General features: G+C 40.3%; 1 protein-coding gene across 29 annotated transcripts in view; it reads right to left on the reverse strand.

The window, feature by feature from the left end:
* Positions 1-25,995, reverse strand: part of SATB1 (SATB homeobox 1) — a 97,278-nt gene that overhangs the window by 54,549 nt on the left and 16,734 nt on the right. For 24 of the 29 annotated variants that reach the window (XM_083468083.1, XM_083468072.1, XM_083468077.1 and 21 more), the window contains 2 exons: positions 4,440-4,551; positions 742-1,196 (listed from right to left, as the gene is read on the reverse strand). In XM_083468083.1, coding sequence (XP_083324209.1) covers positions 742-1,196; positions 4,440-4,551 — 567 coding nt within the window. The remainder of the gene's footprint in view (positions 1-741; positions 1,197-4,439; positions 4,552-25,995) is intronic. The other 5 variants (XM_083468093.1, XM_083468094.1, XM_083468078.1 and 2 more) reach the window with 1 other exon arrangement.

Consider the following 25,995-nt stretch of genomic DNA (forward strand, 5'->3'; position numbering starts at 1 on the left):
AATAGGAACGGTGGAAACTGGAGTCCAACAGTATTGTAGAGGACACAGGTTCCTGCTTTAACACTACTGGTGCAGCAGAAGAGGTTACAATTACTTCATCTCCTGCCTACTCTTTTATTGGATTTTTCTCTCAGCTTTACACAACAACATCCAAGATGACACTGGGCAGGAGATGTAGCAGCAACATCATCTCTTGCTGCATCACTAATTGTTAATTTCCAAAGTTGCCCCAATAGTCTGCAACCAAAGCATAACAGGTACAACGACTAATGCCATAGTATGTGTCAGTGCCCATTAAACAAATGAATTGACTAGGCAGTGCAGCCATTATAGATGCAAAGCACTTTATGACTGAAGTGAGCTACTTCTGGCTGAATGTGCCTATCGGCCCACTGTTGTGCAATTTTAAATTATGTTCCAAAGTCTGGGAATAATAGAAACTATTTACACTAAAAGTGTGCTTTAAAGACCTATAAGATGTTGCACTTTTTAACTGTTTACTTCTCCAAACCATGGTTACTAAATAAAAAAAAGAAAGGGAGGGTGTGCAGGAGAACCAGCTAAATGTGGTCATAATTTCCTAGTACATTCCCTAGAAGCTACCAATTTTGCATCTACCAATGTTTCATTTATCCATCACGGCAAGTCTAAGTTTGTGCAAATAATAGAATAATGAACAGGGGAGATGGCAAAAATAAATTAATTAATAATCTTGCTTTTTTTTTTAAAGAAAAGTCTAACCTGAGTTCTGTTAAATGCCACACGTGCAAAAACTGCCTGCGAGATTCCTGCTCGTTTCAATTCATCACGCACCCACTGGTAGATTTCGGAAGACACCTCTGTGTTAGTTGAGACCTGCTGCTCCAACGGCTTGTTCATGGATCTGCTGACCGGAGGAGGATGGTTCAAGTACTGTTGGTTTAAGGACTGTTGGGCTAGAAGTCTGTTCACTGCATACTGCTGGTTTAACAGTTGGGCCATTACCAGTTGCTGATTTACCAACTGAGGACTAATGGGAGTAGATACAAGTCCAGGATGCAGGTTTGGAAGTGGGGTCCGAACAGGTGGTTGACTGCTATGAGAAAGCTGAACAGGGGATGGAGGCTGTTCAGCCGTGTTCCCTGGGACTGGTTGGTGTCCAAAGTTGACGTGGTTGGCACCTTGTTGGGATAGTTCAGAAAGGCTATCCATTTCAGCTACAGAAGGAGAGGGGGGAAAAGAGAGATACTACTTAGATGATTATTATTTTTTTACAGACACACATATATATAGCAGCATGGTTGATAATCTTCACGAGAAGATTATTCTCTATTTGATTACAGAGCATTGACAATAAAACATTGCTAGCATTTTCCCAGCTGTATTTTTTTTATAGACAATGCATTATTTATTTAATAACATTTATTATAAATAAAAATCTCCAAGCGGATTACAAGAAAGCCAAAAGAATAAAATGATCAGCAAAAACAGGTCTTTAAAATACTCAAATAATAATGAATCAGCAATAAGTGATAAAAATATTAAAACACATGTAAACAAACATTCTACCTATCTGGATAGAAAGGTCTGCTCTAAAGAAAACTGATTTTAGCAGATGCTGAAAAAAGCATCGTGAAGGCACCTGCTGGATGCCAATAGGCTCTTGGAAAACTTGAGAAAGCTCTTTACTCCCAAGAAGAGGGCAGTTGGCATTACCAGTTCTGTAAAGCTTCAGCTTACAAAAACTTAGTCTCTCATATATTACAATAAAAATTACCTTTGTATTCAGCATGTTCCTTTTTACATCTACTATTTAAAGTCCCCCTCCCAAAAAAAACCTGAGAGTATTTTAAAGATTTTTCTTTCAAGTTACATTATTATTATTATTATTATTATTATTATTATTAGCATTTGGAAAAGTGAATGCAATGCTGTTATTAAAAGCACGGCCAGCAAATCCCTGGCTATACAGAGGTGGAAAACTCATTTCTTTTCTAATGGCACAGCTAATATGGGGAATGAAATTCTGCAACAGTCTCTCAAAAGTTATTGGATACTATTAAGCATACACATCTGGTTTTGAGAATACATAGCAGAAGCTTATGCGAAGCTCCATCATTTGAATGTTCATCAGAAAGCTTTTAAAAAACTTGAACAAAACTGAAAATAAATGCTGAATCCAGAGTATTTATTTCGGAAGGTACTGAAGTTACAAGTGATTTCTGTATATTAAACTGTGGTTCAGTTAACACAGGCCTCATTTGTACATTTGTGTACATATTTTAACACCTCGTCACTTTTTAAATAGCCACTGTTTTCATTCCTGGATACGGAAAAACTTGTGAAGAAATTCTTGTGAAAATCAGGCTGCAAACTGCCCACAACAGCCTTGCGGGCAGCCTTTTCTGCTGTTGTGGGGTGCTGATTTGTGACATTCTGCTAGTGGCGGCTGACAGGTGCTGCAGACTTGGTCATATACAGCAACCCGTTTTCACACACGTTTTTCCATAATGCCATACCTAGGGAGGAATAGCTATAGAAATGACAGTGCCACTTACAGTTTAGTCCTAACTCAGAATTAAGCCCCACCCTTATTCATGAATCCAATGAATTCATGGGACTTAAAGGTAAAGGGACCCCTGACCATTAGGTCCAGTCATGACCGACTCTGGGGTTGCGGCGCTCATCTCGCTTTATTGGCCGAGGGAGCCGGCGTACAGCTTCCAGGTCATGTGGCCAGCATGACTAAGCTGCTTCTGGCGAACCAGAGCAGCACACGGAAACACTGTTTACCTTCCTTACCTTACCTTTATCTACTTGCACTCTGACGTGACGTGCTTTCGAACTGCTAGGTTGGCAAGAGCAGGGGCCGAGCAACGGGAGCTCACCCCGTCGCGGGGTATCGAACCGCCAACCTTCTGATCGGCAAGTCCTAGGCTCTGTGGTTTAACTCACAGCGCCACCCCTACCGCCTGGTAACTGTTTAATAGGACCGCTAATGTTAATGAACTAATGTTACACCACCCAGTTTGCAGTTAAAAGTGTGAGCAGGCTCCAATGAAAAACAATGTGGCTAAAATGTGGCACAAAGTGATAGGAAGGCTCTCTGTGTTACTCTATCTGTGACAGCTGTCCCACCACGCGCAAACCATCACAGGCGAACCATCGTTTAATATGGCAGTCATCAAGAGTAAGCATGCATGAATTTCACCAGTAGTCTGACCCCTATTTCCTTCTTGTAGCAGGTCCATGGCTGCTAGCATATTTATATAACAATCTATTATATTTTCACTATCTAAGCTTAACTTTTCAAAAAAAAGTAAAATAATTTAATAAAAGCATATTTTGGCAAACTGTTACGTCCTAACAGTTTATCTTGCACAGATAAAGCTGGGCCTTGATCCAGTTAGTGTTTTGGTACAGATTGTGGTTTTATGTGATGTTCTGGTGAATGGTTTTTCCATTTTAGAAAAGGCACACAAATGTTGAGATAAATGGGCAGGGGTGGCTTAACTACAGTGGTACCTCGGGTTACAGACACTTCTGCTAACCCAGAAATAGTACCTTGGGTTAAGAACTTCGCTTCACGATGAGAACAGAAATTGTGCTCCGGCGGCACAGCAGCAGCAGGAGGCCCCATTAGCTAAAGTGGTGCTTCAGGTTAAGAACAGTTTCAGGTTAAGAACAGACCTCCAGAATGAATTATGTACTTAACCCGAGCTACCACTGTAATGTAAATTCTATCACTGACTGCAATGCAATTTGGATCAGATTATATATAGACATCCACCACTGGACTCTTGGATTTGACTTCATAGAAACATGAAGCTTCAAATAGGAATTGACTTCTGTTTTCACTCCAGGGTGTTTGGCACATTCAAAAGTTATTAGCCCCATGTTTCAGTAAACCCTGTGATGTGGAGGAGAACATCGTAATGGAGATGCAGGGACAATCATGGTGCATACATACAGTCAAAAGAATCCTTTGGCTACAGGATTCACTGGGAAACCCTGAGCCAAAAAATATGGTGAATTTTGTCTTTCTTAAATTGAGATTATTTTCTTAAACCAGTATTTTAACATACGGCCATTATTATTATTTCAGCTATGATGGCCACATGACAAATTTAAAATCTGAAATGTTTTCAGTATTCAAAATGTTACGATTCCCTTTTTTATTTCTAAAACTTTGAGAAAGCTAACAGGTGTCAGTATGCCAATATTAATGAATGCTAATTTTTAAAACTACACATTATTAACATTCAAGCATTTTCACAGCTTTCTTCCTCTTCCTTGGCTATACTGTACAAAAAGTGTTCCGGGAGCAGGAAAACTTTCTCTCATCTCTTGTACATATTAGGAAAAACAAGTCCAAGTTTCCAGAATTTGAATAAGCTTAAAAGTGCTTCAAATCATAAACAAGTAGTCACCATTACTTCAGCTCTTATCTTTATGCTTACCCATCATATCTTTTGCCTTCTTGAAATGTTTATACCACCTCCCAAATTCCTGACATTTTGCTGCCGAGACGTTTGCATAGTAAGTGCTGTTCACAATGGAAGAAATCATACTCTGAAAAAGGAGGGCAAAAGCATCTGTATTATTGAGATGTTTAACAAAAGACATTATTTTAATTATCTGATGGATAATATTTTAAGACTCAATACTATATTGAATTCTAATTCTTTAGATCCCTGCTATTTGTGCCAGTATCTTTGACAGAAATACCAGCGTAGCATCGCTTGCAAAAATTTTGTCATATTTTTATCTAGCCCATGACCCTCTGGGGGCTGTTTTTCCACACAAATATACATTAATGGAAGACAACACATATTCTCCCTTGTGTTAAAAATCATGTAAAGTTTTGTTTTGACACATTTTAAAGCTGCTATGTTATGAGGCTTCCAGGGCAAGAAAATGCAACAAAATCGAAGCTTGCACGATCTTCTCACATGACTATGTAAACACAGGTACACCCACCTAGGGGAAAATGGCAAACCCGGCAATTTATAATGAATGGTCAAAGATATCTGCTTATAAGTCTTATTGAAGGAAGCTACACGATTCAATTTTTGCATCATATTCATCTGGTATTATTTAATTATGCACACCTAAAATTCTAATAGTATTTCTATAAAGAATAAATTTTATCCCCTACTTCCCCCACTAATCAAGTGCTATTTTCAGTTTTCAGGCTCAATAGGAAATAATCATTAACATGTGCAAGGAAATATATCAATTTAATACATTAAGATGAATCTGAATGGATCCACCCTCCACTCATAACAGAGATAGTAGTTGAGCTTGTTATACCAGGTACTAAAGTGAAGTTGCATCCCCCCCCTCCGATTTGCAACTCCATCCCTCACCTTCAGAGGACAACACAATTTGCCTGTTGGGTGTAGCACAGTACATTAGACCTTCTTCCCATCCTTACAGATGGGTGACAAGCCATCTAAGTTTCTTTAATCATAACTCTTACAATGAACCAGAAGGGGCTTGATCAGATAACTACCTTGTTTGTAACACTACTTGTCCTTTATGAATCTATAAAGGTGGGTAGCAGAGGATCAAAACAGTACAAGGACTGTGTATGGTGAAGCAATGGCATGAGGCAGAAATCATGGAAGTCCAAAATCGAAGTGCCAAGATAAAGACATCATGAGAATTAACACCTGTGGGACTTTTCAAGTCTATAAAATGACAGGCGGCTGTCAATCCTGTTGTCACGTGCTAGCTAAGTATCATATCAGAAAGACAGCTAAAAGATTACTGTTGTCAACTCTCTGCAAGGCAATCTTGTGTTCATTCAATTTCACATGAAAAGGACTTTTCACATATATATATCATCTTTCAAATATACAACTCCCAAGTGAATATAACACTGCAATACATTTAAAGGTTCGCACTGAGATTTTTCTGTAGCTGGCTTTTACCATTTTTCTTTCCGCTTCAAATACTTCTAAAGTTAACTTAAATATTGCTAGCTGGCAAAAAAGATTTGCAAAGACATATTTTCAGTTGTTTTCTCTGTGCTACCTATGGCTGCAAAAAGTTTTAAAATACAGGCAAAAAAGGAATAGCATAAAATATAGCAAGTTATAGTGTCACAGATAGTGACACTGGTAACAGCTTTTGCCCTTTCCTGGGAAAGGAAAAAAATTTGGACAATTTAAACTGCCGACAGATCTGTGTGTCTCTGCACATCCACTGCGAAATTGCTTGAGTTCATATGTGTCTCTAAGATCAAAAAGTACCCAAATTTATACATGCACAGTACTTGTAGTTCTTTTTCTGAGAGTCTGATGAAGATTTGATCTGAAATGGTGCCACCTTTCCAAAAGCCCTACTACACTGGGATGCTACCATCTGCCACAGACTGAGCTTTCTTTTACAGCCAAATACATTATTTATAATTATCTCTTCCATAACTATGTGGCAATAGGGATTGATTCCCACCCCCCACCCAAGTTCATTTTTGCTTCATCTAGACAGCTTTAAAATGTATCCTATATTCTGAATCCCAGCCTTGCATAATATGGGATAAGATGGCATCTCAGTAATTTCGTATACATTTTGTTATTTAAAGGGGGTGGGGACCTGAGGTTGAATATTGTTTATTCATAAGACAAGAGAAGATTTATCCCTAGGTGTACTTTTATATCTGATCCAATCTTCATCAACCAGTACAGCATATTATAGATGGCTTTTCTTAACTATGACCTGTAGGTTCTCTCATCGTAAATGGCTTATGATTAAAAATGCATTGTTGTTCATTCTGGGAAGCAACGGAAAAAACAACATTAATCAGGTCAGTTCAATCATCTAAACCAAAACTGTTCATGCTTTGCTGCCAAATCAACCAGCCACTACAAAATCTGTTATCTGTGATTACTCAGCTTCAGGTCACAAAACCATTTATCCTCCACTGTCCCCAAATTCCATGCCGCCGCCCCACTCGCCATTTTTAAGTATAATTTTTTACATATCTATAAAGAAGACCAAGAACAGCTTCATCAAAGAAGATACGAATTTACAAAAAAGTGTCATCTGACGTAGGAGGTAACTTAAGAAATAGATGTTCTAAGATATTGAGAACAGAGATATTTAGTCTATTTTTGCATGTGAAAAGTATGCCCTTCCAAAAGTATCATAGCCAGAACTTTCATAGTCCTTTCTGATTGTTTAAACTGGAAATGAAAAAGAATCATTTATATAACTGGCTCATTGTTCTTGAAAGCTTTCAAGCTCTATCAGCAGAGGGGGCAAGGGCTACAACAACTTATTTACACAATTATCTAAATACGATTAAACAGCTGATGGACAAATATTAAACTGGAAAATGTATAGTCATTTCAGCTCAATGTAATCCTCTTTCTGTAAACACCCAAGATGATTTCCCCCCCAACTAGAACAGTCCTGACATCTCATAAGCCTAAGGGTGAATAACAAGAGATTGTTTTTGATAGTTATAAATATTCAAAAGACATGCAGACCATCTGCTTTCATATTACAGGTAAAGCAAGTCTGAAATGGTGACTGCTATACAAAAATGGTTCTTTTAACAAAGTCTTCCTCTCCTCAAAAACTATAAAGACAGATGTCAAAAGCTGTTTATACAGGGTAATCAGGAGTGTGCAAGATGCAATATTCCTTTTATGCACAGAGCTTGCTAGAGAGTTTCTCTTATTTCTTCCCATCCATGTGTTGCCAGCACATTTCTAGGAGTTTTTTTTTTAAAAAATCTTTTGAAAAATGGAGATCTCACAAATACCCGAAAAGATGGCTATTTGTATCACGAATGCTAATTAATATCAGCAAAGGGGTTCCCCCTAATTCTACTGGAAAGGAAGCGTGGATTTGAAATGCCACACTGTAGGTGGAAGACAATGAAAGAATTAAACAAGGTTAATTGTATACTAACCTGTCACTCAGTATTTCCACATCACCACCTTGTACACAAGTCAACATCTGTTAAATTAGGATTTGCTATAAGCAACCCAAATCTCCCCCCACCCCACTTCAAATAAGGTTTTATTTATGCTTTAACATTAATCACACTCTCCACGAGTAGGCTTATAACAACATAATGATTTTGTCAAGTGGCAAGTTAAAAGATACCTTATCTTCGAAGCAGAATATTAAGAGCACTGTCTATAAACCCTTACCGTCAATTTTCAGAACTGAAAAATTATCTTGACAGTAACCTTTTAATGTATCACATTAATGACCCAGCAGTGTTAAGCACCTTGTTTTTATAATTCTCAATAAAAGGGACATTTAATGAACAATCTGTCAAAGTACTGGTTCCTTTTCTTCTTTCTGTCTCTCTCCCCTTCACCCAGTACTATTAAAGGCTGTTCCCAATTCTGTAGACTCTCTTTTCTATTCATCAGACACAGAAGAGAAATGAGGAGTGGGTAAGGAAAGCCCATTTCAAACATTAGGGTTTTTTAAAGGGCTTCTGATAACCGAATTTTTCAGTTTCTGAAAATATATATACCCACAGCTCCCCAACAAACACGTCATGCATATCCAATGTAAATGATACCAGAATCCATGACTATGGACCTCAGCTTTACGTTGCATGTACTTGAAGAAAAAACAAACCACAACCCTCCAGTTGATATTCCCATCCCACCCACAAGTCTTGCTTGTGTTGCCCTCATTCATTACATCCTTCTGTCTGCAATGGAGGACAACCACCAGATTTTGCTCTTAATGGACCAGGGTCTGTAGAGCTATTTAGCAAAAAGAAAAGAAAAACCTAGTCCTTACACTTCAGCTTTGCAAGTGAGTATTGAAACTGATGTCAATTTTAAGACAAAATGATTCCTAAACAACCACCCAAAAGAAATTGCTATATAATATTAGTATAACAAAAACAAAAAACACCCCTCATTTCTTCATAAAGGTGAATAGACAGAAGAAGCTTGGTGGATCTGAACATGAAAGATATTCTAAACCTTCAGAAAAAGGCCAGCTCCTACCCGCTTTTCCCAGACCCTGAAATATCAGGGCTTCTTCAGAAGAACTCAACAGGCAGGAGGAGAAAGACTATTGGCACAGAGGGGAAAGGATTCCTTTCTAATTTGTATTCTATATTGCTTAATATAACTCGTGGATCTCAGGAACCCCTTAAAAACATATAGGACCTAGATATTGGCACATAAATTCTTCCCAAGGATTGGAATAAGATTTGGGAATCATGATCCTTAGAATGTTTTTTTTTTTTACAGTTTTCTTAGAGAAAACTCCTTAAAATTATTACACAGATGGTATCCCACTCCTTTGCAAAAGTCAGAAATGTCTTCTTCTATTGTTACTAGAAGCTCCAGACACTTTTAAATAAGATTTGGCATTCCTTTATGACAGATATAGTGGAACCGTCATTTTCAAGACAACCCTCGTCACAAGCGTGGCAAATCTGGAACTGTAACTTGATGATCTGATAATGCTGAGAGTCTTCACTTGGACTTTGAGTTATTTTTACTCAAGTGCAACTACTCATTCTACAGTCAAGAGGTGAGCTGCAGCTTGTGAATCTTCAGAATTGTCCTCAGGGATAATATATAGTGCCCTGCAGTAGGCAATCCATTAAATACAAAGTTGGAAGTTATGGCTGCTAGCTCCTGTTTTCAACAAAGTGACAGAGTTATCAGATGCAACTGATAAAAGGTCAACTGAACACATTTGTCAGCTCATTGATGACCTTTGTTGAAGATGGATCAGTGAGTAGGAAGTACACCATCCTATGCATAGGTAGATTTATAAAGTTTAATTATGAAATTGTTGCTACAATACACCAATATTAGGCCTCAAGATTTTGGTGTTTTTTCATGTTGAAATGGAAATGTCTTGTGATATTTCAAGACCTATTTATACACCTGAGACAGTTTCACCCTAGAAAATCCACAATGTCCAGGACACATCTGGAGCTATAATGATAAAAGGCAGGACTTCCGGGGTGGCGCCACAGCAATGGCGGACTCCCTCTGAACTCGAGGGACTAGCTCTGCGTGAAGCGGGTCTTTTCCGCTACGGCGAAGCGAGGACCCAGCTAAAAATCACAGGCGGATGAAGCCTGTGACCATGGGACTCGACGGGCACCCTTAGCGCCCCCCCAACCCGCAAAGGAACCCACTAACGGGCTCCGAAGTGAAGAGGGGGAAGTGGTGCGGTACTGTGAGTCAACTGCTATTTCCGTGGAGCGAAGCCGCACAGCCGTTGCCGGAGAGCGCTGCCTTTTTCCTGGGACAATTTGGCTTCTAAAATAAGCACCCGTGAGTACTTAAACTTTGAACAATCGGACTTTAAATAAGGTCTTGCGAGAAGAAAGGAATTGGACTTTAAAATTTACTTTAATTTGGTACTGAAACGGGAAGGTCTAAACAGGAAGTCAGCCTTCCGTTTCTTTGTAGACAGTGTAAAGCAAAGACAACATAAACTAGAGCTCAGAAAATCGCTTCTAAAGGACTGGCTTTCATCATTTAAAATTGCTGAACCCCCCTTCGGCAGCAGGAGAAGAAGGGGGATCTTTTTTGGACTGTTTAAACCTGCAGAAGTGAGTTTAAAGTAAAGTAACTTTCCACCGTCCTGATCCTGGAGTGGGGTGTCAGGACTGACGTTTTGAAGCTCATTGACCAGAGACAAAAGTTTTTGACAGATAGTTAAAGGAAGAGAAACATAGTGATTCCATTGTCTCCTTTCGCACTTTAAAGGAACAAATATTGACAAAATATCTCAAAAAGGATACTTTGTTGCAAGAACAAATAGTTCTCCCCCTAGAGGGAGACTGTGAAACTGTAACTAATTCCAGGGAGCTTGCAGCTGTCTCAGATTACAATCGTGGGAATGGACTTGTGACCTTGTAGGACAATGTATTCAGAGGCTCTGTTGTGTGCTCTCTGTAAAACAAGTGCCCTACTGGAACAGTTAAGTGAGAAGATGGATTTGATGACTAATGCGGCCAGAATTTTTGAACAGGCAGTGGGGAACTATGTGGAGCCCACCCAGGAATTAGATCAGGAGTGTGTCCTGACAGAGCAGATGAGAGTAGAGGGTGTTCCTGATTCTTGGGCGCCAGAGATGGAGGGAGCCAGAGATGAAGGCCTCGGATATAAGGTTGCCAGGTTAATGCGCTAGATTGATGGGATAAAAAGGACTGACAAAATCCGGGACCAGGAGGAAGGGACGCTGGATGAAGATTGGATTGTTTTTATTTCTCTTTTTATTATCAGGATTGTTTTATAAAATTGATGAATGTTAGAAAAATGTTGGAACAAAATTATTTGGCTCTAGTAAAAATGTTTAAAGAATTAGGTAAGAATATTATGGTTGTGAGAAGTCGGTAAAAATAAGGTTTAAGTTTTAAGTTTTTAAGGTTCTCTATAAGATAAGATGAAAATAGATTAAGGTAACGTAATGACAGAATACTATGAAATATGGAAAGGATTTGCTGCATAATTATTAACCAGGATACAAAAAAAGGGAGGAGGAGGAGGTCAAAGAAAGAAGGTAATGAGAGTTGAGGATTTGAGAATGATGGATTTTTTTGTTTGTTTGCGGTGTATTTTTGTTTTTTGAATTTGTATTGTTTGAGGTGGTTTGTTTTTTCTTTGTTTTTTCTATTTTCTTTTTCTGCTTTGTTTTTTCTTTGTAATTTCAAAAATCTTCAATAAATATCATATTATATATATATATATATATATGCAGGTTTTGGTGTCCTCGGGTGTCCTCCCGTGTAAGAGTTGGGGCGCCTAGGCGACGCCTCGACGAGGTCCCACTCGTCATCCTCAGGCTGGCGCCCTCGGCCTCCTGCGCGGCTCCGGCGGGGTCTCCTTCGACGTCTCCGTCCGGCAGCCGCAACACGCCCGGCCCCGCCGACTCCGCCATCTTGGCGTCGCCAAGATGGCGGAGTCGGCGGGGCCGGGCGTGTTGCGGCTGCCGGACGGAGACGTCGAAGGAGACCCCGCCGGAGCCGCGCAGGAGGCCGAGGGCGCCAGCCTGAGGATGACGAGTGGGACCTCGTCGAGGCGTCGCCTAGGCGCCCCAACTCTTACACGGGAGGACACCCGAGGACACCAAAACCTGCATTCCTGTACCCGTGAAAATCTACGAAAGCAAATATATATATATATATATATATATATATATATAAAATGATAAAAGGCAAGGCATTAAAGGCTACAATGCAAATGGAAGCAGAAGCCTATGAAGGTGGACAAACTAAAACACAGATAACCCCGTATCAGATTTATTATTCCAAGTATCTATTACCATGCTAAAAGCTTTAGCCTGCAGTAGACTTGGGTCCCATTCACGTAACTTTCCCTTTCATTGTGCAGCTTTAAACTGACAGTTTGAATTGGCACACAGTGACCAACTGTGCAAATAAGTTTGTCAAGCACCAGAATGCGCAAGAGCTGTTCTATACAATACTGTGACAACACTCATAGAACATTGATAGCCTACCAGTCTATGCAAAACAAATTAGGCCACATACATCCAGGAAAAAGAAAGAAAAAGAAAACTATCTGAGGTACTTTTTATTCACATTGTTCTTCATTTGAAAGGAAAAGCTAAGAACCGTATCACTTCAGATTAGAGAAAACACATTTAAAATATTTCCCCATATTAGAGAAGCATGCTGCCCTTCTAAAAACTAGTCTGACAGAGGCGCCTTTCAGATGTCCTTTTTACAGTCTATACATGATAATTTGGGCTCATGATGGTGTCAGGGCAGTTATATGTGATGACATTTCCAATATTGTCTGTGCCTATAAAAGTCTTGGGGTGGACATACTGCTTCATTTCTAATGTCCTGTAGCTTCCTGCTGAAATACTGCAATTTTCACACCTTTTTTTTTTAGGGGGGGATCAGGCAAGTGGCTTGTCCTGCTTGTATTGCGCTATAGTGCCCTTCCTGACTGAAATGATTCCCTAACACTGGGCATCATTGTAGAGCAGCCTTTCTCAACCTGTGGGTTGCCAGATGTTGTTGAACTACAACTCCCATCACCCCTAGCTAGCAAGGCCAGAGCTCGGGGATGATGGAAGTTGTAGTCCAACAAAATCTGGGGAATGGTGCATGGCTGGTCCAGTATAAATCTACCACTAATTTGTTATTGTGTCAATGACATGTTACAGAATTACACCTAGGAAGAAGAAGAAGTAAGTCAGCCAGTCAGTCAGGGGCGCGATGACATAGTTCTCTGGCTTATGTCCTTCATGTAGGGAATATTTTATAGGTGAAGATTTGTGGGTGATGGCATTGCCTTCACTCCAGAGTATCTTCATTTTACCTTAGTGGCACCACCATGTAGCCAAAATCTGGATTGGCTACTTGATTGATTGATTGATTGATTGATTGATTGATTGCATTTATATGCCATCCTTCACCCACAGATGTGTTTCACAACATAAACATGATGGCCTTAACTATTGCTAGGAATAAGGTGAACAATTTGGGGCTGGGAGGTAGAGAAAGCTGTGAAAAGACTTGCTCTGAACCAGCACTATTTTTGCAAGTGTTCTGAATGTGTCAAGGGAATGCACTTCCAATAGGTCAACACTTACATGCTCCTTCATTTTTCTCCCTTCTCCCCCCCCCTCAAAAAATTGCACTATATGAAACACTGTTTGCAAAAGGAAAAATCTTCATGTGACTTCCCCTGCTTTTCAACACATGAAAACCTATTAAAATAAGAATGGATAACATTTGACCAGATATGTGATTTTTATCAGGAGCGTACAAAAGGAATGGGATAAACAACAACCAGGAGGACTATCTTATATCTGCTTCTATTTAATACCAACATGAAGCCATTGGGAGTGGTCATTAGGAGTTTTAGGGTGAGGTACTATCAGTATGCCAATTACACTTAGTTCTATTTCTTAATGAGTTTTGAATCAGGAGAGGCTGTTCAGTTCCCGGGCCACTGCCAGGATACAAATGATGAAATAGGTGAGAAAAAAACCAGCTGAGCTTGAATCCTGTGCACATGACACTTTACTCAGAACAGATGCAACACCCCCCCCCATCCCAAGTGGCCTACAATCCAAAAGAGACATATAGAAGCGAAAGGGGAGGAGAGAGGAAGCAAGGGTCAAATGTGTGGTTATTACAAATATTTTGGCTTAATTACAATAAGGTATCAGGACTAAGGGGGTGAGGCAGTGCAAAATTCAGAGCGAACAGAAGAAGAAAAGCAAGGATAGAGGCAATGAATAGAAATAAGATTAGGTGAGAGATGGACTCACTCCAGTAAAATGTTGTGGGAAACAAATAGTACAACTAGATTAAAATCTGATAAACTCATCATCAGATTATTTGATCAAAGGACAGAATGAATCTGGCACGCCAGCAAAGACCTTAATATTCTCCCATCCTCATTTTCTAGACTCTCACCTGATGCGTTTTCTCCCTACAACCACTTGCTTAAGTGACTCTTCCATTTCCCATTCTCCCTAGCTGAAATGGCAGTCTCCAAACTTCACGAATCTGGGAACTTTGATGTTTTTCCTACATTCTGCCCCACCCTTAAACCCCACCCCTGAAGAATTTTCTAATGATTATATGCCATACATTTCAGGAGCAAGTAAAGGTAAAGGGACCCCTGACCATTAAGTGCAGTCACGAACGACTCTGGGGTTGCTGCGCTCATCTCGCTTTACTGGCCGAGGGAGTCAGCGATTGTCCGCAGACAGCTTCTGGGTCATGTGGCCAGCAGGAGCAAGTACACAAAGCCAAAGCCAATAAGCGTAATAAAATTATGCCTTAAGGCAATTGTCAATAATATTTCACTTTTTTGTTCTAATGTTTAGTTAGCAGTTGAATGTTATCTATATGAACTGTTTATGGTCATATATTAATGCTTCATATTCAAGTATAAATGTTATGAATGTTGTAACATCTACTATGCAAGTAACCATGGCATTTTGACAACATTAGGAGTTACATTAAATTTATACAATTCTTAATAGAATAATATAAAAAAGATCAACAAATAACTTTTAAGTCTAGATTTAAAAGCCTCTGTAGTCCAAGCTTGTTTCATTTCAATAGCAATGATCTCAAAGGCTAGACAACAGAGCAACTAAAGGCTCTGATGTTTAAATTCTCTCTCCTATTATGTTATAGTATTGACACCAGTCTACAATAAAACTTTCCAACAGAATGGAAAGTCTATTCCAGAACGGAAAGTGACCTCTATTAGGTTTGGGTTTGTAACCAGAAACTTCTACTGTACAAATATGAAATACATAGGTACATTAAGAAGCATTAAAAGCCTCAAATTCACTACAAATATTGTCAGCTGGGGAAAACTGCACAATACCTTACAGTACACACGATTAAAAAACAACAACCCTGACCTGTTTTCTACCATATACAACTTCTGTAGCCCCTTCCCTTCCATTAATGATAATTTGTTGTTTTATGTTGGACTCCTTATCTATCCCACAATGATACTGCTTTTCTATTATATCTTTACAGTCCTGAAATGTTTATATTCATCTATTCAGCTCAAGATGTCTAGTTGGTGGCTTTACAAGAAAAACCCCCTACATGCCACAAAATTCTTTCTTCTAGTACAGATAATGGGTAGGATCCAAAGTGTTTCCCTCCCCGAGGATTCAGGTGACGATGAATGGGAGGAAGAGACAAATGGTTATCGGAGTTCTCCCACTCAAGCCCTGGACCAGGAGCTGAGCCCTTCTGATGAGAATCTCCCTCTGGAAGTCTCCCAGACCCCCTCTTCCATGGTTTAGTGGGAGGAGGTGGGGTTATCCAATGCCAAGGAGGCCCCTTCAGTGCCAGAGGAGAGAGCTCCATGGCACCGACTGAGCTGTCAATGAAGAATGAAAGTCGTTTATTGTCTCCGAAGCAATGACAGCACCTTCACAGGCAGGGCAGACCCAGTTTCCAAGAAGGAGGGCCTGGCTAGGTCTGCACATCTGTTTAAAGGGGGGGTAGATGTGGCCAATTGTTGGAACAGCTTCATGCTCATTCATGCACAGTCTCAGACTGCAGCTCCCGAGCCTGCAAACCTGACTTCTAGTCTTGTCCCTGAAATGCATTTAGGGAATCCTAAAGTTTGGTTTGATCTATGCTTCATCGCTGATGTCCAGGGGCATCTGAACTAATTTCTTCTCTTCTCTTGTTGCTGAGTTTATGCTGTCTGAATAAAACTTGGCTTCTTACTTCCAAGAAAGTACACCTGTTGTTGTTCTTGGGTGGCAGCCAGGACAGCTCCTTCTGTGAATGAAAGAGCTGCTTCTATTCATGGAACTGAATGAGATTTGTAGATGCTGCCTATTGGAGGAAGCAGGGGCAGCAATTTTCACCCATTTTCTCTTTTGCCTGCAGCTGCCTGTGCTGTTCTGGGGGATCGCCCAAGCCACCAGAGAAGGCTTTCAGGGGGCACAGAGAGAAAAGGGATAGGCAAAAACTGTCTTCACCCCCTCCTGCAGTGTGAGCAGAACTCTGATGAACATAAGTCAATTTCCAACCCATACTGGTGAGACAAATCATTGTCTAGGAAACTGGGAGCCAAATGTAGGATTTTCACCTTCTTGTAACCATAGTAAGTATTAACCATATTATCATCATTCATACACAAGCAATGCTAAACTATGATTAAAGGCAGGCAAGGAAAGAGAAGTGGGTTTTCTCTAAAGAAGGAAGTAGAAAGTAGGAAACCTTGGTTTGCAGAGAGTCGAAACATCATGCCTTCACTTCAGTAAGGCTATCTATCACCCACCTCTATGAAGACAGAAACGGTAGTTTCTATTATGAAAGCAATTTTTGCATCTAAGATGACTGAATAACAGGCCTTAATCATTCGGGATGATCAGAAATGTACCACAAGACACACCTAGTTTTTGGAGAAGGAAAACAAGAAAAAAACTATTCTGAATCTCAGAAGCCAAAAACAGCAAGAGGGATCGCTACGCAGTGAAAGCAGCAATCCCTCTTGCTGTTCTGACTTCTGTGATAGCTGCGCAGCCTGCATTCGCTCCATAAGACGCACACACATTTCCCCTTACTTTTTAGGAGGGAAAAAGTGAGTCATAGAGCAAAAAATACGGTAAATAGTGGGAGTAGTGATTAACTTAAAGTAAGGAACCTTGTATTTTCATTGCAGTAGCAGATGTGACGAATGTCATACTTCATAGAAAATGTAACAGTTTTAGGTGTGTTTAAGTGAGTGTAGGTAGTTATGATTACTAGTACAGCTAAACTAGCTCTCCTCATACTGAGTTTGGTATTTTTTGCAATTTGGGAGTGGGGGGGGGATCATCCGATACACACTTACAGGTATCTGGGAGTAAGTCCCATTGAACTCAGTAGGGCTTCTGAGATGACGCATATAGGACTACTCTATCAATGTTCTATCTTATCTGCACTGGACCTGAAATAATTTTTTCATATCCATTACTTTGGGTGAGAGCTACTACATGTTTAAGCCATTTCACAGGTTTATGGGTTACTCAGGCTAAAATTAGCTCTATTTGACGACACAGTAGCAACCCTTCAGGACAGCTGGGCCACAGTGTTGTGAAAACACTGTCAAATATTATTTTAAAGTTCCCACATAAAATGAAAACAGAGGTTTACAAATTAAAAACAAACAGCAAATTAATGTACACAGCTTACAGCACTAGTATATTTAACAGAAATTATTGTTGAAATAAGCTCTGTGCTTGTGTCTGCTGTATAGAACCTGAACCAAGAATCTCAAAGTTCTGCGCTCCCCCTGCAACTCTCTAGCACGTGTCTGTTCTGTATGTGTCAGGTACTACTGCAACTCTTGCAAAAGCCACCTCACGGCTAGGCAGGTAAAACTGATTTTTTCATTATAGTGCAAGTGTGTGCAGACATATTACAGTGCTTCCACTAATTGCAATTGCTTTTTTCAACCCTCTAAGAAACTATATATAAAATAGTAAAATTGTCATCTATGTAGCGCAGGTTTTTTTTTTTTAATCCAAAACAGAAAGTATCTTGTAACCAGTCTGTTGTTCATGTAGAAGAATATGCTTTCTCCTTCCATGGAAACATAGCTCAGATATATTTCTTGGTTCTTTTTCCTGAACAGAACAAACAGGGCAATAAGCAGAGTGAGCAAAATTATGCTTGGTGCAAACTAATATCCGTAGGGGCTAAAATACTTTGCAATTGGTATGGGCATTATATAGTGTTGTAGTTCTCATATACAGGTACATGAGAACAGTCATCGGGTCTTACTGCCGCTGAGTTTCCAGATTTTTAGGAACCATTTTGCATTCAAGTCTGCTGAAAGGAAATTTGACCTGGAAAGTATCAAAGGGAATATTGTTTTTAGGGATATGTATTGGCTCTGTGTAATTTCCAGAATTAGGAGGTTAAACAGGGGGAGGGTCCCCATTTTCCCAAATTAGAATGCACTGTTAAAATGGCACATCAAGCTGGATCAGAGCCTCCCTATCCTGACTCACTTTGCTTAAAAAAACTGCATTTTTAATGTAAATTCTGTGTCTTTTTTAGAAAAACCAAACTAACTATGGAGCTTGTGGAGAGGCGAGAGGAAGATCCTTAATTTTGACAGACAGCTCTAGGTTTTAATGAGAGAATTATTTTTCCAGGAAACTCCAATCAGAGTGATTTGGGAGAAGGATGCTGAAATAAATATTAAACACTGTGCTTGCTTTTTACTTGAATCTATGCTTTCCCCCCCCCCCACCCTCCACCACCTATGCACGTCAGTGGTGATACCTCTCTCCTATAGGAAACAGGTACTATTGCAAAAAATCTGTTGCTCTTTTTGGGTGCTGGGAAAAGTCTGTCACCCCATCAACAACTATTGTGGTAAAAGGGTTGACATTTCCCCCCCACTTCAGACTTTCCTGGGGATCCTCTGCCACTGCATTTAGCCACCTCCAAATAGTAAAGTCTGGGGGTGGAGAATGACTTGTAGGACAATGGCTGCATCTATCATTCTGAAATGTAGCAGGCTTCATATCTTCAGAAATAGTGGCCATGCCTGCAACTTACATCCGTGTCTTGTAAAAAAATAAAATACCTTTTTTTCTTTTGAAAACAAACTTTTAAAAGTGCCCTGCATTAAAACGCCTTGATGTGTCTGCCTTTAAGGTTTAATCTAAACTAGAGGGGCTCTTTTGCTTTCAAATTTCATCCACTTCTGTGAAAAAGAAAAAGGAAAGTTATAACCATTTTTGAATTCCCCATTAGAGTGAAATGGGTGGGAGGAAACAGAGCTTCATTTTTTAACAGATCTAATCTGATGAATTAGATCTGAATTGGAAAGGCACAGAGCAGTTCTGAAACAGATTGGGCTGCTTCCCAAAGCTACAGATGCAAGTTGAATCTTGTGACTGGTGCACACCTCTAATTATTTTACCCTTGTGAATATGGCATTATTAATGTTTCCTCACATAAAAATACTGAAAACGGCTTATCTAACAAGTCAGGAGAAAGTACCAGAACATTCCACAGGAGAACAAGCTAAAATGGCAATATGGAGGAGAATGGAAGAGTCCCAAACATACACATGCATTCTTAAGAATTAGCAGCAGCATCAATAAAAAGTAGAAGACCAAGACAGAATTTTAAGGACACTATATTCTACTATTCTGGCCATGTGTACATTTATTGTAATCCTAATATTTTTTTAAACAAAAATGAACGAGGGGATAATTACTTTCAAGCGTGTCTGTAATCTAACTCCCGTGGTTGGTACTTCCATGCTTGCTCAGGGGTAAAAGAGGAGAGGGAGAATTAAAGGGTGGGATTGCAAAAGAGAGCAATTGGAAGGTCTTAATAAACCACATTTGTGATGGTCTATTTTCTTACTATATTCCAGTGGGATACCCCTTTAGTTTCTTTCCCCGTTACTATTCTCCACTCAGAACTTTGTTTTACTCTTGCCTGGCATTATTTTGACAAAACAGGCTTTCTCTGAGAACTCTGACAAAATAAACAAACAGATCTTGAGGTCTTTCTGAGAGTTCGCCAATAAATCCTGAAAACACAAAAACAGAGAAAATTTTCCTCACCACCACTATTTCCATTAGCCCAACGTTCCCAAAACATACCCTGGCAGACTGCAGAAAGAGGCAGGGAGCAATTCGGCAACAGTAAAGGAGTATTCTTTAAAGCCTAGAATACTCTATTGCTATATGTAAAATGTTCCCCGCGCCTCCCAGCTCTGTCCATTAAGCAGACAGGGACTGGGAACTTTGTTTTCCAGTCAGAAATGGATGCTGTAGCAGAGCAATGTAGAATTTTAAAGATGGGTCCTCTCTCATGTCAGCCCTCCTTGCTTGTGGCACCTCTTTTTGGCAAATACAAGAGAGTTTTGAGAATACAGAGTCATAAAAAAGCCCCAATTTTTAGAACTGGAAGATTTAGGCTAACCTCATAGTAGTTTCTTGTTTCTGTTTCTCAATTTCAAATTTAGATAATATCACTATAAGCAATATTCTACCGCCTTTTACATGTGTCTGTGGGAATGGGGGGCATTGGTTTGTGTTTTGGTTTAATTGTTTACTTGTGTTTTATCTTTGTTTTTTATTCTGTGAACCTCCCTGGTATCTTTTGATGAGGGACAGTATATACATCAATCAATCAATCAATCAATCAATCAATCAGGAAATGTGACTCAGAAAGAAACATCTCATCACACAAGCAGACATGCAAGCTAGGGTCCTTGATTTACATTGGCCCATCAATTTATACTTTGCAGGTGCCCCCTTCCTTTTTTTAACATAGGAATTTTTAGAAAACGACAACCTTCTTGTAAAATCTTCTATTCAAGGATAAAGTTGCTTGGAATGATGGGGGGACGACGACCCTGAAACGTATAAACATCTGTAAAGGTGATATAAAAAGGCTGTGTTGTGCATAAAAATGCACTCTAATTTAATGATATCACAAGGCCATTCTAGAGCTTGAGGCAAGCGGTGTATATTGCTGCTCTTTGACACAATTTGATTTTGCTAATGAAATAAAAACGCCTCCTTTAAAAGCTTTAAGGGATGTGAAATACCAGGCCTTAGACAACAGAATCGGCTACTACCTGTTCCAAACCCTCAAGCAAAAATTGCCTAATGGCCTGCTGATAGAGATGTCTATCTTGGGATATGGGGAGAGGCGGAGGCAAGGATTAGGGTTGTAGTACCTTGTCAATTCTTACAACAGTGGGGGAGAGAGGTTAGCTTTTAGAGCATTTCCCTATTAGATTTTTTTTTTTTTAAGGATTCACTTATGCCAGAGTTCAAGCTGAAATCACAAATCTGGTTTTTACCATTATTACAACTGCTGAGGTATAGGATGACTGATGCTGTTGAAGCGTTGTGAACACATGTAGGTGTGCACACACAGCAACATGTGAACTCTTCAAGTTGAACATTATTTTATATGGGGTGAAGTATAGCTGAAGGCCAATTATGTACTATGTAGAAGAAGACTGAGGTAATCAGTACCTATATACCATAACCAGGAATAAGTTTTGGTTTTGTGTTTTGGGTGACCTTTGAGCAAGATAGTCCTCTTCTTAAGTGGGCACACCTTTTCCTCAGCACTACTGCCCATTCCCTTGCCTTCTTCCTCTGGGATCAATCCACATGGGGAGAGGAAGAACGTAAGGCAAGTGGAGGATGCTGATCCACTTCTTCAGGTCTATTCAGGGCCGGCCCATGCATGAGGCAAGGTCCAGTGACCGCCTCAGGGAGTGGAATCCTCAGAGGCAGCAGAATGTATGCACTCTAAAGCATATATTGCCAACTGCTCATGCTGCAGTAGCAATGGTTGTGGCACGCTCCTTGGAGGCCAGATCTGCTGCCCCCTCAGTGTCAGCCCCCCTCCCATGCTGCATCTATGCAGGAGACACTGCTGATCTCCTCCCACCTCCTAGCGGGGGCTGCCCTATTCTTGGGCTCTGCACCCATCCAGTGCTATTCAGAGTGGGCTTCTTTCAGAGTGGGAGCCACTGTGGTGTAGTGGTTAAGAGCGGTAGACTCGTAATCTGGTGAACCGGGTTCACTTCCCTGCTCCTCCATATGCAGCTCTTGGGTGACCTTGGGCTAGTCACACTTCTTTGAAGTCTCTCAGCCTCACTCACCTCACAGAGTGTTTGTTGTGGGGGAGGAAGGGAAAGGAGAATGTTAGCCGCTTTGAGACTCCTTTGGGTAGTGATAAAGCGGGATATCAAATCCAAACTCTTCTTCTTTCCACTCCATGACAGCCTTTGATTCCCACTTCAACCATCAGTTAAGATTGATTTCATTCCCACCTCCACCCTCCCAATCCCAATATAGAACTTCACTCATCCCCTTGTTTCTGATGTAGATATTTATCTCTCCCCCCTCCCCTGTTTCTGATGTAGATCTGTGCTCACTCCTTCTTCCCTGGTGTGTGTGCCATTTTGTTGTTCACCTCAGGTGCCCAAATGTCTCGGGCCAGCCCTGTTCCTCTGCCACTACTTCCATGCTCAGCAAAGCAGCTGCAGTCAGAAGAAAGAGCCTAGGACTTTGAGTCTCCAGGGAATTGACAGCAGGCCCCTTGCATGTTCTACGCATTGGCTGGGGCCCAGCACTACAGACCTGCTCTCCCCTCTCAATGCCTTCCCTGACACGCATACACTGGTCAGCTGCTGAACAGAGAGATTACTCTAAGTGGCTTCACTGGTGTATCCGCATTGTGCCAATCTCCCCACCCTTCGCTTCTCCTTCACACCCTGCTCAGTCCCATCCTAAAGGTAAAGGTAAAGGACCCCTGACAGTTAAGTCCAGCTGCGAACGACTCTGGGGTTGCAGCGTTCATCTAGCTTTACTGGCCGAGGGAGCTGGTGTTTGTCTGCAGACAGTTTTTCCGGGTCATGTGGTCAGCATGACTAAGCTGCTTCTGGCGAAACCAGAGCAGCACACGGAAACACTGTTTACCTTCCCACTTGAGCGGTACCTGTTTATCTACTTGCACTCTGATGTGCTTTCAAACCGCTAGGTTGGCAGTAGCTGGGACTGAGCAACGGGAGCTCACCCCGTCATGGGGATTCGAACCGCTGACCTTCTGATCGGCAAGCCCTAGGCTCAGTGGTTTAGACCACAGCGCCACCCGGGTCCCCTGTCCCATTCTGAGAGCTGTTTATGTTTAGTGGCAGATGCCCACCTTGCTTCTCAAGTATTTATGTTGATATAAGCATAATTCTTTACAACACAAAGCATTTCACATAATTTAAGGCATTAGCAGGAATACCTGGCACTGGGAAAGAGGAAAGAAGTGGTTATAATTCAAACTGCTATCCCTGTCACCAGACTCAACACATCTCATTGGCGTCAAGGCAATTAACACTACCAAGACTTGTTCTTCCTATCTTGTGCAGACCTATGGAGCACAGTTTATACATTAACATGGCCCTACCTTGGAGAAGGAGAGTGTCAGCACCTTGTCCCCAACCCTTCTAAAGTTTGAATGCAAAATTAAGCATTCTTACAAAACTTTATATACAGATCCTGATTGTCTAGACCTTGATAATGAATTCTAATAATCCACCGAAAAGCACACATGCAGTCACTCTGTTGCACTTTGTAACTTATCTTGCACTTCTTTATGCAAACAATATGTATGAGAACAACAGGGCAATATTACTCTCGATCAACCTGCTGTGGAGGTAAGAAGTTATTTTGCACAACTGCTGTATGCATACTTTCTAGTGGATAAACAACGGCATCTCTCACAACATTCTAGTACAGAGGGGACAAAAGGTAGAAAACGCCCAGTTCTAATATTGCAACTTTCTCCTTGCTCCCCGCCCTTAATTCAGACTAGACCAAATAAACATCAGCTTTAGTTTCCACTGTTCATGCATGCACAGAAATAACAAATTAAAGCCCAGGCACTTGCTTCACAAACCACACACAATGATTATACCAAAATCAACTAAGAGTTTTGTGGTATCTCAAAGGCCAACACATTTATTATGCCATAAGCTTTTGTAGATTAAGAGTCCAGTTTATCAGATGCATGAAATGTAATCCTCAATTGGCAGGTATTTATTACACAGATGGGACGCGGATGGTGCTGTGGGTTAAACCACAGAGCCTAGGGCTTGCCGATCAGAAGGTTGGCGGTTCGAATCCCCGCAAAAGGGTGAGCTCCCATTGCCAACCTAGCAGCTCGAAAGCACGTCAAAGTGCAAGGAGATAAATAGTAACCACTCCGGCGGGAAGGTAAACAGCGTTTCCATGCGTTGCTCTGGTTTGCCAGAAGCGGCTTAGTCATGCTGGCCACATGACCCGGAAGCTCCCTCAGCCAGTAAAGCGAGATGAGCGCCACAACCCCAGAGTCGTCCGTGACTGGATCTAATTGTCAGGGGTCTCTTTACCTTTATTACACAGGTGCATAAGTGTAAAAGTTGGAGTTAAACAGCAATGAAGTAGAAAAAGGATGCTCTGTGATAATTTGGTTCTTACTTTTTTTTTTTTTTTTGCATTTCATTGGCATTTGACTCCCAACTATTACCTTTCCCACTCTTTTATGTCCATGTGTATAAATACCTGCCAACTGAGGATTACATTTAATCCACAAAAGGTTGCGCCATAATAAATTTGTTAGTCTTTATGGTGCCACAAGACTCTTCTGTGTTTTTACTGCAGGGAGACCAACACAGCTATCCCTCTGGAAATGATTATAACTTCACTCCAAAATTATTGTTATAAAACAAACACATTTTAAATCTATTTTTGAAGCTAAACAGTTTATAGGAAAAAAGTAATCAAACTAGGGTTCTTCTCTATATATCTATATATAAATAAGCTCAAATATTCTTTACAATGATTAGGATGAAATGCAAACTAAAAAAACCCTGGGGAGGAAAGCAAAGCAGAGCTGATGTGCCCCAAGGGCTATAAGTTAATTTTGCTTGGTGCAAGGAACCTTGATAAAATGGATCATCGGCTTTTATTTATTCATTCAAAAAGTCATTATGGCTGTTAGGAAAGTCTTAAGAACTTGACAGCCATATAAATACATGGAGCAAAACCCCAGAATCATACAAACTAAAAAAAAATTTTTAAAAATAATTATGGGGTTAATTAAGCTTGATTGGCAATGGCCATAATTCTTCATAGCTTCTGCTGCAAAGTTTGGATGGATCCAAACCCATCTCAGTCATAGATGGGGCCCTCTTTTCTCTCCTCATGGTGCTTGTGTCTGGGATAACCCAACAAGGTAATAACCTTCATTACAAAACTATTAATCCTTACCCCAAACAGATTGTCTCTTTTAGCTGTAACAAAACCAGCATCATGAACCATGCAAATCAAACTGAAATACAACATTTCCAATATATATATAATGTTATATCCTGGTTTTGCCATATAAAACTTGTAAGATATAGACTGATCTAAATTATTTTAAAATATGTATTGTTTTCCAGATTCTTGATTTCAGTGCTCTCAAGTGCACTTACAGTAAAAATTATTTCTTTATATAATTGCAGCTTATACTGGGAGTGCTACTTAAAGGTACAGATATAAGCAAATATAGCTTAGCATTCCATCATATCTACATTTGTGGACAAGCTGCAACTAGATTGCAATAACATACCAAAATATGTAAAATGCTGCCTCTTCAGATAACTGACTTGCACGTCTCCTGCCTTCACGTTATCAGATAGTGTTGTAAAGTGACTACATTTCTGTGCACTCTTCCAAGTAAATCTCAAGGAAAGAAAGTAAACTTACTTATGAGTAAACATGCATCACGTTGTGTTGCATATTCTCTAAAAATGAGCAGACAGTTTAAGAACAGTGCACAAAGGACACATATATTCATACAAGCAATATATATTCACAACATGCGTCTTATTCTTTCTCTGGAAACCTCCCTTTTTCACAGGATTCTCACACATTTTTCCATCCAGGTACTGAGCTGTATGTGACCTTAACTTCAACGTCTACACATGCATCCAGAAATCTAAGAAATGGTGGTACACAGTTAAGTCTTGCAAAAAT

Source organism: Podarcis liolepis (assembly GCF_965112155.1).
Source record: "Podarcis liolepis genome assembly, chromosome: 12".
In the NCBI taxonomy this organism is placed as follows: domain Eukaryota; kingdom Metazoa; phylum Chordata; class Lepidosauria; order Squamata; family Lacertidae; genus Podarcis; species Podarcis liolepis.